At 43.2% G+C, this 13,245-nt stretch overlaps 1 protein-coding gene across 2 annotated transcripts in view; it reads left to right on the plus strand.

Moving 5' to 3' along the window:
- Positions 1,223–13,245, plus strand: part of EIF4EBP2 (eukaryotic translation initiation factor 4E binding protein 2) — a 31,835-nt gene continuing 19,812 nt past the window's right edge. For both annotated transcript variants that reach the window (XR_002338867.1, XM_003133058.4), the window contains exon 1: positions 1,223–1,683. Coding sequence is in view for 1 of the 2 variants with exons in the window: in XM_003133058.4 (XP_003133106.1) it covers positions 1,539–1,683 (145 nt within the window). In the remaining variant the exon portion in view is untranslated. The remainder of the gene's footprint in view (positions 1,684–13,245) is intronic.

Below are 13,245 nucleotides of genomic sequence, written 5' to 3' on the forward strand. Positions count from 1 at the left end.
TTTTTTTTTTCCGGCAGTGCGCAAAGCATGGGGAAGTTCCTGGGTCAAGGACTGAACCCAAGGCACTGCAGTTACAATACTGGACCCTTAACCTGCTGTGCCACAAGGGAACTCCCTCGGTAATTTTTAAGAATGTAAACTTTAATATCAGAAAGTTTGAGAATCCCCAGAGGAAAGTGTTCCAGATTTGGATTTTCCAGGTACCTCATGGTCTTAACCTTCCCCTGTGTTTTGGTTTCTTTTATCTCTAACACAGTACTCATCCATGTGACTTGGGCAGCTATTACTCTTTCTTTTATTAATGTTTATATGGTGCAGTATATCTGTATATAAGGACTGTCTCTGGAAGAATACACAATAAACTGGTACCAAGAGGAATTGCGAAACTGGAAGACAGTGGCACCGTAAACTTCTATGCTCTGTTTTTTATTTTTTATTTTTTTTAATTAAAAAATAATTTTATTACTACTGTCACCAAAAACAAATGCATATTCTGGTTAGGAAAACATGGCTAAATTAGTAGTGGACTGATACCTTGGCCGTCTATGTTATTTGTGATTATGTGGTTGAACTTGCACTTACAGAGCTGAAAAAGCTGTAGCTGTAACTTTGCATGTAGTTGGAGTATTCAGAGCAAAGTATCAACATGAAAGAATCCCCTCTTCATTATCACGCATTTAAGTTCTCAGTGGTTTGTTGGTGTAGAAAGCGTTAATTAATGTTAATGCAGCCAAGAGCGATAAAGAAATATTATAAGGCTTACTCAGAATCACAACTTTTTTCATACATTTTCTACTTTAAATCTCAAGTTTTAATCTCTTAGATATAAGTTGCTATTATTGCTTGGTGTGTGTGTGTGTGTGTGTGTGTGTGGTGTGTGTTTAGCTGCTGCACCCACGTATGCTCTGTTTTTTAGTACACGGTGCATGCACTGCCTATATTTAATATTGAGCCATTAAAAGTAAAATTACGCTTTTGTTTAGATAGATAGTAAACAGAAGTCAGCTTAAGTATTGTTGACTGACCAAAAAAATTCAAAAACAAACAAAACAATTTTCCGCGCCCACGATCACTTTCGTCTCACTATTTCGCGCTGCTTCTGCCCAGCTAGAGCTTCACCCTCAGGCCTTAAGCCCCGCCTATCACAACCCCGCCCACCATCGTGCCCACGCCCTTCGTGACGTAACGTCCGGTCGACCCACTACACTGGGCTCTCCCTGGCTCCCGCCTTCGCCCGCTTCCGGTCGTCGTCGTAGCCGCTGCTGCCGCTGCTGCTGCTGCTGCTGCTGAGGCTGCTGGCGGAGGCCGGAGGATCGGGCGGCGGCGGCAGCGGCGGCTGAGAGGGCGGCGGCGGAGCGGAGCGGGACGAGGGAACGAGAGGAAGCGAGTGGGGAGCGAGCGGAGCACGTCCAGCCCCGCCCGCCCTTCCGCCCGCCAGAGCAGGAGCAGCCCGGGCCCCCAGCTGCCGCCGCCGCCGCCGCCGCCGCCGCCCGCCTGCCAGCCCGCGGGACAAAGCCTGAGAGCCCGCGCCCAGAGCCATGTCCTCGTCCGCCGGCAGCGGCCACCAGCCCAGCCAGAGCCGTGCCATCCCCACCCGCACCGTGCCCATCAGCGACGCCGCGCAGCTACCTCATGACTATTGCACCACGCCCGGGGGGACCCTCTTCTCCACCACGCCGGGAGGTGAGCGCCGGCCGCCCGCGCGGCCCTCACACGGAGCCTGCAGCGGGCTTCCGAGCGCGTCCGCGCCCGCCTCCGCGGTGTCCCCGCAGTTTCCCGCCACGGTCCTTTAACTCAGGGCGTGTCCACGCTGGGCCGCTGCGGCCACCCGTCTCCACCAAGGCCCCTCCCCCCCAGCCCCACCAAAGCCCCTGTGAGACTGCTTTTGAGGACCTTAACTTCGCGTTCTCGCCAGCAGCTCGATTCAGCGCGTGCCCACTCTGGGAACGTGGCTCTCCTGTAGCGACAAAAAGCCCTTGTTCCCGCTTCGTGGCAGGTTTTTGTACTCGACCCAGTTTTCTCCGCTTCGCTCCTCTCCCGAGCAAATTTGTCTACACTTGGCCTGCATTCACTCCCTCACTCCGCGTTACCTCTGTCTCTTACAAATTGTGTATTTGTGCACATTCATGCTTGATTTCGGAGCTGTCTCCTGGACGTTTTTAGAAAGGAAGTCGAGAGATTTCGCTCCTGGGACCCTGCGATGACTTGTTTTGCTGCTTTTAGAACACCAGGAGGAGACTGGAATGCGGAGTTTGGAAGCCTCGCCCAGTGTTATCCTGCTTTGACAGCATTGTTTACACTGCTGGACGAGGCCCCACGGGTGGGGGGAGTCCCCAGGCTGGAGGAGGAATGCTAAAATAATGCTCAAGTAATGGCCCAGGGAAAGGAGCACTGGCAGCCTTGAGGGTAGAGTTCTAGCTGCCACGCTTTTGGAAATAAGCTGAAGAGAGCATTGGCAAGGAGGGCACCCTCGCCGGTGGGATTGCTTGATCCTGGGGAAAGGGCCGTGCAGAGCGAGGTTCCTGAGTATTGCTTTTCAAAGTACGACCAGGAACTGTTTACCGGGAAGAACACTGGGGTAGAGGTGAAGAGCGTTGAATTAATTGGTCACGGGAAAAGGGAGCTCAAAGGTTGTCTTGTCTCCTGACTGGGCTTTTCTCCAGAGGGAGGAGACTGGAGAGTGATTTTTGAGGGACATTTTGAAGGAAATGGTGCTTCATTTTAACTTCTTAACTTTGCCTTACGGTGTTGGGATGGCCTCTGGCTAGAGGATTGGGGCTTTGCTGGCAGCCTCTGCAGTCTACAAGATTGCTAGCTTCATTCCTGTGGGCTGGACTCACCAGTTGTACTACAACCAATCCCCCTGCACTTAGGCCTGGCAATCCTTTCATCGGTTGCACAATAGCAAGGCCGGTAGAATAAGATCTTCTTGCCAACAAGGGATGAAAATCCAGGGGAGAGCTGTACGGAGGAACCCTGCCAGGCCACTCTAGGGGTGGGGTGGCTGCCTTGGAAGACTTTTCAGTGACCCAGGCATGATGAAGTTCATCAATATGTATGGAAAGCGGGTCTTAAGGAAATTTTAACTTTGTAAAACACTGACGTTTCTAGTGTAGTGGCTCCTGATCTATCTGCTCAAGGCCAGCCTCTGAGCATACTGAAATCTTGCCTTTCAATTGTGAAAGATTTTGGCAGACCAGAATCTGCTCCAGATAGTATTGCCTCGATCTTGAACTGACAGCTTTTAAGAAATGGATATTGTTTTCAAAGGTGACGTAAAGGGATTTGTAAGTTCTTCCAGAATTCTTTGTGAATTCTCTAATGCAGTGCTTCCAGCACTTCAGAACATATGTCATAGTAACAACTACACTCAGATATTATTTATTTGAGGAAGGAACTAAACTTTTAGCTGTATATTAATCATTAATCCCCTGAGGGAAGAACCTCAGGGGCACCCTTTTGGCCTGTTTTAAACAGCCAAGCCACCATGCTTTTATAGTAAGGGCATAGTCTTTAAGCCTGTCTCATAGTCTGGATTAGTTCCTTCAATGCTTGGAAAGATTCTGCCAGAATTACTGATTCATTGACCTTTCCTCCCTGCATGAATAGTCACCACTGCATTCTCAAATATCATTTAACCTATCTCCAGATAGTTTCTACAGAATTTTTTATTTCAGATTTAAATACTTGTTGTCTTACCTCATCAATTATAGTAAGCTGGTATTTTTTGGTAGAGCACATTGTAGATTTTTAACACAAAGACTTAGAGAATGTATTTATGGGGTTGGATTTAATCACTGTTTTATAACAAGTAACTCTAAGTGCTGCTTAGATGTTCAGTACTTAATGATTTAACATTGCCCTTTTGGAAAATTTCCAGTTTATTTTATTTTATTTTATTTTATTGCTTTTTAGGGTCACACTCGTGGCATATGGAGGTTCCCAGGCTAGGGATCAAATCCGAGCTGTAGCCGCCGGCCTTGCCACAGCCATAGCAACGCCAAATCCGAACCACATCTGTGACCTACACCACAGCTCCCAGCAATGCCAGATCCTTAACCCACTGTGCGAGGCCAGGGATCAAACCCGCAACCTCATGGTTCCTAGCTGGATTCATTTCTGCTGAGCCATGATGGAAACTCCAAAAATTTCCAATTTTCTGATGATTTGTTTATCTCTTGTTACAGTTCCCTTCCTCCTCCAATGTAATTTTCCTTCCCTGAAGCAGGGTTGTTGTTTGGTCAACTCTAGGCACCTGAATTAATGTGGTTAGCTATCTTAAATGAGTTTTGAGGGCCCAGCGCAGTGCTTTGCACAAAAGGGGACAAAGTTGGAAATGCAGTCTTTGCTCAGAATGGTCTTAAAATCTTGGTGGGGCTTAGGAGTGGAAAAGCTTTTTATCTCTAAAACAAAAAACTTATAAACAGTCAAGTGCTAACATGTATTTCAGACTTGAAAATGTTTAGAAAAGTGATAGTAGGTTTGTACTGGAAATCTCTATTTAGTAGGAAGGAAGGGAATTAGAATTTCCTGTCTCAAACTTCTGGAAATCTTCTAGAGTGTCATATACATGTCAGAGCATTTCAGAATAACAGTTGATGTGCTGAAGGCCCTAAATGATGAGACTGGGCAGGTACCTTCATAGCATAAGAACACAACATGGTGGGAGTTCCTGTCATGGCGCAGTGAGTGGTTAACGAATCTGACTAGGAACCATGAGGTTTTGGGTTCAATCCCTGGCCTTGCTCAGTGGGTTAAGGATCTGGTGTTGCTGTGAGCTGTGGTGTAGGTCACAGACAAGGCTTGGATCCCATGTTGCTGTGGCTCTGGCGTAGGCCGGTAGCTACAGCTCCGATTAGACCCCTAGCCTGGGAACCTCCATATGCCATGGAATTGGCCCAAGAAATGGCAAAAAGACAAAAGAAAAAAAAAAAAAAACCACGGTGAACTTAAGGGCCTCTACTCACAGAGGATACAGCTTACCCTAGTCTTGAAAAGCTTTCTCAAAATTGCCTTCCTTCGGTTTGAAAGATGAGAGGTGGGTGAAAACACAATTGCTGTAGCCTTTTCTATTTTTCATATTTTTAGAAGAGTATCTTTTCTCATTATTAAGGAAGGGTAATTTTTTTTTTTTCAGTCGTCCTGCAGCATATGGTGATCCTGGGCCAGGGATCTGAGCCAAGCCACAGTTGTGACCTACACCACAGCTGCAGCAACACCAGATCCCTTAACCCAGTGTGCTGGGCTGGGGACTGAACCTGTATCCTGGTGGTGCAGAGATGCTACTGATCCCGTTCCCCCACAGTGGGGACTCCAGGAAGAGTTTTGTTTGTTTGTTTTGTCTTTTTGCTATTTCTTGGGCCGCTCCAGTGGCACATGGAGGTTCCCAGGCTAGGGGTCTAATTGGAGCTGTAGCCACCAGCCTACTCCAGAGCCACAGCAACGTGGGATCCGAGCCATGTCTGCAACCTACACCACAGCTCACGGCAACGCCGGATCATTAACCCACTGAGCAAGGACAGGGACCGAACCTGCAACCTCATGGTTCCTAGTCGGATACATTAAACACTGCGCTACAACGGGGACTCCAGGAAGAGTTTTTTAACTCTAAAATTTTTGAGGAGTTCCTGTCAAAGGAAGAACCAAATGCCATCCCCATTCCTCTACAGGCAGAAGAAACAAAACAAAACATATCTAATGGCTTTTTTTTTTTTTTTTTTGGTCTTGAATTTATTCAAAATTTTTATTTTATTTTATTTTATTTATTTATTTATTTTTGTCTTTTTGCTATTTTTTGGGCCGCTCCCGCGGCATATGGAGGTTCCCAGGCTAGGGGTCGAATCGGAGCTGTAGCCACCGGCCCACGCCCAGAAGAGATTGTGGCCCACACCAGAGCCACAGCAACGCGGGATCCGCTTCTAGACTCAATGAAAGGTAAAGTTACTACAGTTGGCCTCACTTAAAGAGATCTTCTTCCTCTAGAATGCTAGCTAATGCAGTGCTTTCTGCTACTTTATTTTTTAATAGGTTCTGAACTGCCTCCTTGTGGGAGAGCTGTGCTCTGGGGATTGAGCAGAAACATAGAGACCTCTTTTACCTTTTTTTTTTTTTTTCTTCCCTCTCTTTTCCTGCATAGTATCCTCATCAGCTATGGAAAAATAGGCTTGTTGCCATAACAAGAGCACCAGAGAGGAACTAACTATGATGGACTGAAGTCTTGTTCATAGCCTGAGCTTCCTCTCTGGCAGCTGGAGGGTTGCTGTGACTGACTGGCTGGGGCAGAATTATCTGAAGGCCATTGGAAGTGTCTGGGAGTAAAAGAGAAGACAGCAAGGAGGGAAGAAAAGCAGCTTGGAATGAGCTCTAATAAAGTCAAGAGTATTTGGAGCGGGGGATCCTGTGTGTTAATCATTTCCTTTCTTGAGAGAAATGAATGGGGCTCTGTGTAGATATGGGGAATGAAGACCAGTTTCTCACTGTCATAAAATTTCTAATTCAGTTTATTTCAGGCCGAAAACTTCTGAACCAGCAAATGTACTTGTTTGGCTCTCTAGCTTGGGTTATTAACCAAAGGGCGTCATGATTTCATGTGAGAAGTGCATGGAAAACATGATGAAAGGTGTCCAATCCGTTTGTCTTGTGTTCAGGGAAGATGGCATTTCTCAGAGTAAGACAAATTAATGTGTATTGTCATTCCAGAGGAGATTTGGCTTTAGTCTCATCTTTATCAGCTGCCAAAGTATATATTAGAAGATGTAGCTCAGTTTTATGTTGGGTACTGTTGGTATCATACAGTTTACTGTTGAGGGACTGCATCCTAAGCCTGGGAAGGTAGCTGTCCTGGTGTCCAAAGCATATAGCGGTGCATTATGTGGAAGGAGTGCCTCTGCCTGCCCCCAGTCAGATGCAGCCTGACCAGGGCAAACAGCTCTTCTGTGCTGATAGTGCAGCATGCATGGCAGGTGACACAACTCCTTTTAGCTCTCCTGAGGCCTGTGTGTGAAACAGGAGGGATGAGCCTGCAAACTGGCACTACCAGGGTTGTTCTGCAAGACTTTTTATGAGGACTGGAGGCTTCGTGCATGGTTTGGAGATACTGTAGGCTTGACTGCTTTTGTGTGTGTGTGTGTGTGTAAAGATTTGCAAACCAAACGGTAAAGATAATGTGGGAAAGCTGGTTCATCTGGTTGGAGGGGAAGAGAGCATGAGCAGGACAATCTTGGTGAAGGATAGACCTTTTTCTTGGCTCCCAAGTCTTTAGGTGAAAAAATTAATGTTTAAGGAATTCCTTGGCAGTGCAGTGGGTTAAGGATCTGGTGTCGTCATTCCTCTGGCTGGGGTTTGATCCCTGTCTGGGAACTTCTGCATGTCTTGGGAACAGCCCCCCCCCCCCCCCATTTAATGTTTAAAAGATTTTTGCTGCTCCATTTATGCTAGAACAAAAGTTAGTTGAAACTTATAGTCATTCAGCTTATTGAATAGGTAAGGCCTATGCTACCACTTTCAAATTTCATCATCAAACTTGGTTTTTTGAAGACCCTTTAAAACCTGTGTTTTAGGAGTTCCCATTGTGGCTCAGCAGTAGTGACAAACCCCGACTAGTATCCATGAGCATGCGGGTTCAATCCTGGCCTCGCTCAGGGGATAGGGGATCCGGCATTGCCGTGAGCTGTGGTGTAGTTCGCAGATGCAGCTTGGATCAGGAGTTGCTGTGGCTGTGGTGTAGGCTGGCAACTGTAGCTCGGACTTGACCCCTAGCCTAGGAACTTCATATGCCAAGGTGCAGCCCTAAAAAACACAAAAACAAAACACTGTTTTTAACACCCAGTAGCCATCTCTCCCATGTGTGGCTAGTTTTTAAAGGCCTTCACCTGGTTCTCAGGCCATAGCTTGAAGCTAAAAGTTCAGAAATTTTATGTATTTACATCTAAATAAATAATCTTTTCACCTCTTTAGAGCAAATGCCCTGACAAACTGAAGCTGTTCATTTCATTAAGTAGTTTTAGAAAGTAAAAAATCTTAACAGGTAGGGAATAATTAACTGGAGAATACAGTTCAGTTCTTGTAGATTCCTTGGCATTTTCATCCTTGCACAGAGATAGTTTTACTTCTTCCTTATCATTCAAGGTGGCTTTTATTTGTTTTTCTTGCCTAGTTGCCCAGGTTAGAACTAGAACCTTCAGTATAGTATGAACAAAAATGGCAAGAGAGTGAGAACAGGGACTCTTAACTTGTCCTCAGTATTAGGGGGAAACCTCCAGTCTTTCATCATTAGGAAGGGGTAGCTGTGGTTTTTCATAGATGTCCTTTATCAGGTTCAGGAAATTCCTTTTTATTCCTAGTCTGTTGAATGTTTTTATTTGGAAAGGGTGTTGGATTTTGTCAAAAGCTTTTTTTTTTTTTTGCATCTGTTGAGATGATCATGTGACTTTTGTGTTCTATCGATATGATACATTAATTATTTTCAGATGTTGAACCAGCCTCACATTCCTGGGATAAATCCCATTTGATAATGGTATATAATCCTTTTTATATGTTGTTAATTCAGTTTACTAATATTTGGTTGAGGACTTTTGCATCTATATTCACAAGGGATATTAGTCTATATTTTTCTAGTGATATCATTTGCTGGCTTTGGTATCAAAGGTAGTGCTCACCGGAATTCCCGTCGTGGTGCAGCGCAAACAAATCTGACTAGGAATCATGAGGTTGTGGGTTCAATCCCTGACCTCGCTCAGTGGGTTAAGGATCTGGCATTGCCGTAAGCTGTGGTATAGACTGCAGACATGGCTTGGATCCTGCATTGCTGTGGCAGTGGTGTAGGCCACCAGCTATAGCTCCAATTCGACTCCTAGCCTGGCAACCTCCATATGCTGTGGGTGCAGCCCTAAAAAGCAAAAAAAAAAAAATAAGGGAGGGGGGCAATGCTCTCCTTATTCAATTTTAAATTTTGGGGGAATGGCCTGGTGTGTATAGCAGAAGTACTGACTGGTGAAGATAGACCATTGGTCTTTAGCTTCTAAGAGGTACCTCTCAGAAAGTGTGAGAGCCTTGTGTTTCATTTTAAAATGCTATAATTAATCCTTTGGAACTCAGAGAAGTGTTCATCTCATCACCAGAGAATATTTATTTTAAAGTTGAGCTGCTTTTACATTGAAATAAAACCACTCTCCCCTGATAAGTTCCTAGAACCATTGTGAATAGGCAGCACATAAAAACAGTGACCTAAACCAGTGATCTCCAGTAGGCTTTTGCCTCTTACAAACTTTATTGATAAAGGTTCAAGTTCTTTTACTGTAAGTGAAAGTAGAAAATATTGATAGATATGCATTGTTTTTATTTTTTTAAAAGCGCCCGGAGCTCACTTGTGGTGCAGCATATTAAGGATCTGGTGTTACTGCAGCAGCTTGGGTCGCTGCTAAGGCGTGGGTTCAGTTCCTGACCCAGGAAATTCCATCAGCTGCAGGCATAACCAGAAAAAAGAAAAACAAAAAAAGAAACCAGTGCCTGAGAGGAGTGAACTTGGGAGGAAAACAGATAGTGGGAATGAAAGCCAGGCTTGGATCTGAGAGCTTTCCCCATACCAAAGCAGTGAGCCTTCATTAATTATTAGCATTAGAGGCTGAACCACATCTGTGGAATCTAATCCAAAGAATTGATCCAGGATGCAACAATCTGGCAAATCCAACCAGCATTTTCCTAGAATCAGAGTCAGGCATTTCTTTGGAGAAAATTTATTTCAAGATAAATGTTCAAGCCCAAACAGACGTGGACATACTTGATGTACTTTTATTTTGACCCAGATTTTCTGATGGTCAAGGCTAGGTAGACTTAAAATTGGTTGGCATTTATTTGAGATTAGTTTGTGGTTTGTATACCACTTTGGAGCTGATATTAACTGAAAAGATTGTTTCACATCATTTTGCAGCCAAGACTCAAGCGAGCCAGATTTGCTTAGAGTGCCTTGCTTATTTGTGTTGGTCTCCTGACTCATGTCACTGTGTGATCTTGCACAAATATGTTTAACTTCTTTGGATGTTAGTTTCTTCATCTGTAAAATGGCAGGCTTCTTCCAGAGCCTGTCTAAGCCTCTTCTAACACTGGACCTTCTGAATAGGAACATTGTCATTATCAGCTTCCCTTTCAGCCTAGGTGTGTGTCCTTCTGTTGGCCGTGTCCAACATGATTGGGCAGGGAGCCATCCTTCGACGTTAATATCTCAGAAATCTTTGCTCCAGGTTGTTGAGATTCACAGTTAATCCAAGGACGGTAGGGTTGGCTTTTCACAAACCTCGGCTATCTTCCATTTGCCATGATTATGTAGCCATAGTAAGTTATAAGATCCTGACGCTCCAGTTGTGCCTTTTGTTGATGTAAAAGTTGTTCCTCTCTTGGTTGTATTAGCACTTTAGGGATTTGATGGTTGTACACACCAAACGTGGTTTGGCCACCATCAGCCTCCCTGGAGGAAACTGGATTAGGCAGCTTTTAGATTCCTCTAAGTTACCTGGCATAGAGCTTTTAGGAGTCTGTTGTTTCATCCAGAGCCTCCATGAAGAACAGATGTCTAAAACTGAAGTTCATTCAAGAATGTTCTCTAACACAGACCTTCTTAATCATCCTCCCAAGCAGGAAGAATAAAAAGAGAAAACCACTTTCTTTTTAAGTCCTTTCTGTATTTTCACTTCTTAGTTTCCTTTCTTATTATTGGGGGGTGGGGGAGGAAAGAGGGAAAAGAGGCAGACTTAACCTCTTACCTTTCTGAGTGTATTAGAAGTACTTGCTGCTTGTGCATCTTGTATCTGTTTCTTATATCTCGATGGGCTCTTACATGAGGCATAGATAGAGAATTATCAAGAATTCCTAATGGAACACTTAGGTTATTTGCCAAGTGCTTTGTTTCTTTGTCAATTCAGTTTCTAAATTTGAAGGATACCGTGCTTCTTCATGGCTTTAGTTATATAAGTATATATAACTATACTATATATATATATAACTATATGTATATATAACTATATGTATATACTATATATATATATAACTATATGTATATATAGTTAGATATACTATAACGTTTGCAAATACTTTTTTGAGCCACTTGCTCTCCCAATTCCTTATAATATTTTTAGTAATTTCTCTCCACTTTTTAAAAATTTTTATTTTTATTTTACATTAGGGTATAGTTGATTTACATTGTTGTGTCAGTTGCAGGTGTATAGCAGAGTAATTCACTTAGACATATATGTCTATCCATCCTTTTTCAGATTCTTGTCATAGAGTTCCATGTGCTATGTAGTAGGTCTTTGTTGATTATCCTTTTTATATGTAGTAGTGTGTATATGTTAACCCCGAACTCCTAATTTATCCTTCCCGCATTTCCTTCCCCCTTTGGTAACCGTAAGTTTGTTTTCTATGTCTGTGAGTCTGTTTCTGTTTTGTAAATAAGTTCATGTGTATTACATGTTAGGTGCCACATACAAATGATAACATATGGTATTTGTCTTTCTCCTTCTTACTTAATATCACTTAGTATGATAATGTCTACGTCCGTACATGTTGCTTTAAATATCATTATTTCATTCTTTTTTTATGGCTGAGTAGTCCATTGTATATATATGTACCACATCTTCTTTATCCATTCATCTGCAGCTGAATATTAGGTTGCTTCCATGTCTTGGCTATTATAAATAGTGCTGCAATGAACATTGGGTACATGTATCTTTAAGAATTAGAGTTTTCTCTAAGTATATACCCAGGAGTGGGATTGCTGGATCATATAGCAACTCTATTTTTAGGTTTGTTTTTTTTTTTTCTTCAGAACCTCCACAGTGTTTTCCATAGTGGCTACATGGGTTCACATTCCCATCAGCAGTGTAGGAGGGTTCCCTTTTCGACATACTTTCTGTAACATTTGTTATTTGTAGACTTTTTAATGATGGCCCTTCTGACCAGTGTGAGGTGATACCTCATTGTAGTTTTGCTTTGCATTTCCCTAATAATTAGTCATGTTGAGCATCTTTTCATGTGCCTGTTGGCTGTCTGTATGTTTTCTTTGGAGAAATGTCTATTTAGGTGTTATGCTGATTTTTTTTATTGGGTTTTTGTTTTCTTGTTACTGAGTTGTATGAGCTGTTTGTGTGCTTTGGAAATTAAGTCTTTGTTGTTCACAAATATTTTCTTCCATCCTGTAGAATGTCTTTTAATTTTGTTTATGGTTTTCATTGCTATTTTAACACTTTCTCTTGATCTTAAATTTTTTTTTTTTTTTGGAGGGGAGGAAGCTTTAAAAAACAGATTTCAGTTCTATTCTGTTACTTTTCTGAAGGCTGGAAGTCTGAAGTCAAGTATATTTCTTATTGTAGTAAAATATAAATAACACAAAATTTACCATTTTAACCATTTTTAAGTGTACAGCATCTTCCCAAACGCAAACTTTTTACCCATCAAGCAGTAACTCCCTGTTACCTACTCCCTCCAGCCCTTGGCAATTATCCTTCTACTTTTTGTCTCTATGAATTTAACTAGTCAAGGTACCTCATATACATGGAGTCATGAAATATTTGTCTTTTGTGACTGGCTTGTTTGACTTAGCAAGATGTCTTCAATATTCATGCAGTTACCCTTTTATTTTTCTTTTACATTTATTTTTTATACCTATGAAAATTAAGTTTAAAAGTCACATAGGGGAGTTCCCATCGTGGTGCAGTGGTTAACGAATCCGACTAGGAACCATGAGGTTGCGGGTTCGGTCCCTGCCCTTGTTCAGTGTGGGTTAACGATCCGGCGTTGCCGTGAGCTGTGGTGTAGGTTGCAGACGCGGCTCGGATCCCGCGTTGCTGTGGCTCTGGCATAGGCCAGTGGCTACCGCTCCGATTCGACCCCTAGCTGGGAACCTCCATATGCCACCGGAGCGGCCCAAAGAAATGGCAAAAAGACCAAAAAAAAAAAAAAAAAAAAAAAAGTCACATAGTATTATTATTAGGCTAGTAACAAAAAGTGGCACTCTTTTTTTGGCTGCACCTGTAGTTTGCTGAAGTTCTCAGGCCAGGGATCAAATCCAAGCCACAGCAGTGACAATACAGGATCCTCAACCTGCTGTGCCACCAGGAGAACCCCTCCAAAAGCAGCATTCTTAGGCCCCATCTCCTTTCATCTATCTAGTTCTACTAACCAGAGAAACCATTTTAAAATCTTTTAGCTATTTCTTCTAGCATTTATCTTTGGATTTCTGAATAACATGATTTA

Source organism: Sus scrofa, chromosome 14 (assembly GCF_000003025.6).
Source record: "Sus scrofa isolate TJ Tabasco breed Duroc chromosome 14, Sscrofa11.1, whole genome shotgun sequence".
Lineage (NCBI taxonomy): Eukaryota > Metazoa > Chordata > Mammalia > Artiodactyla > Suidae > Sus > Sus scrofa.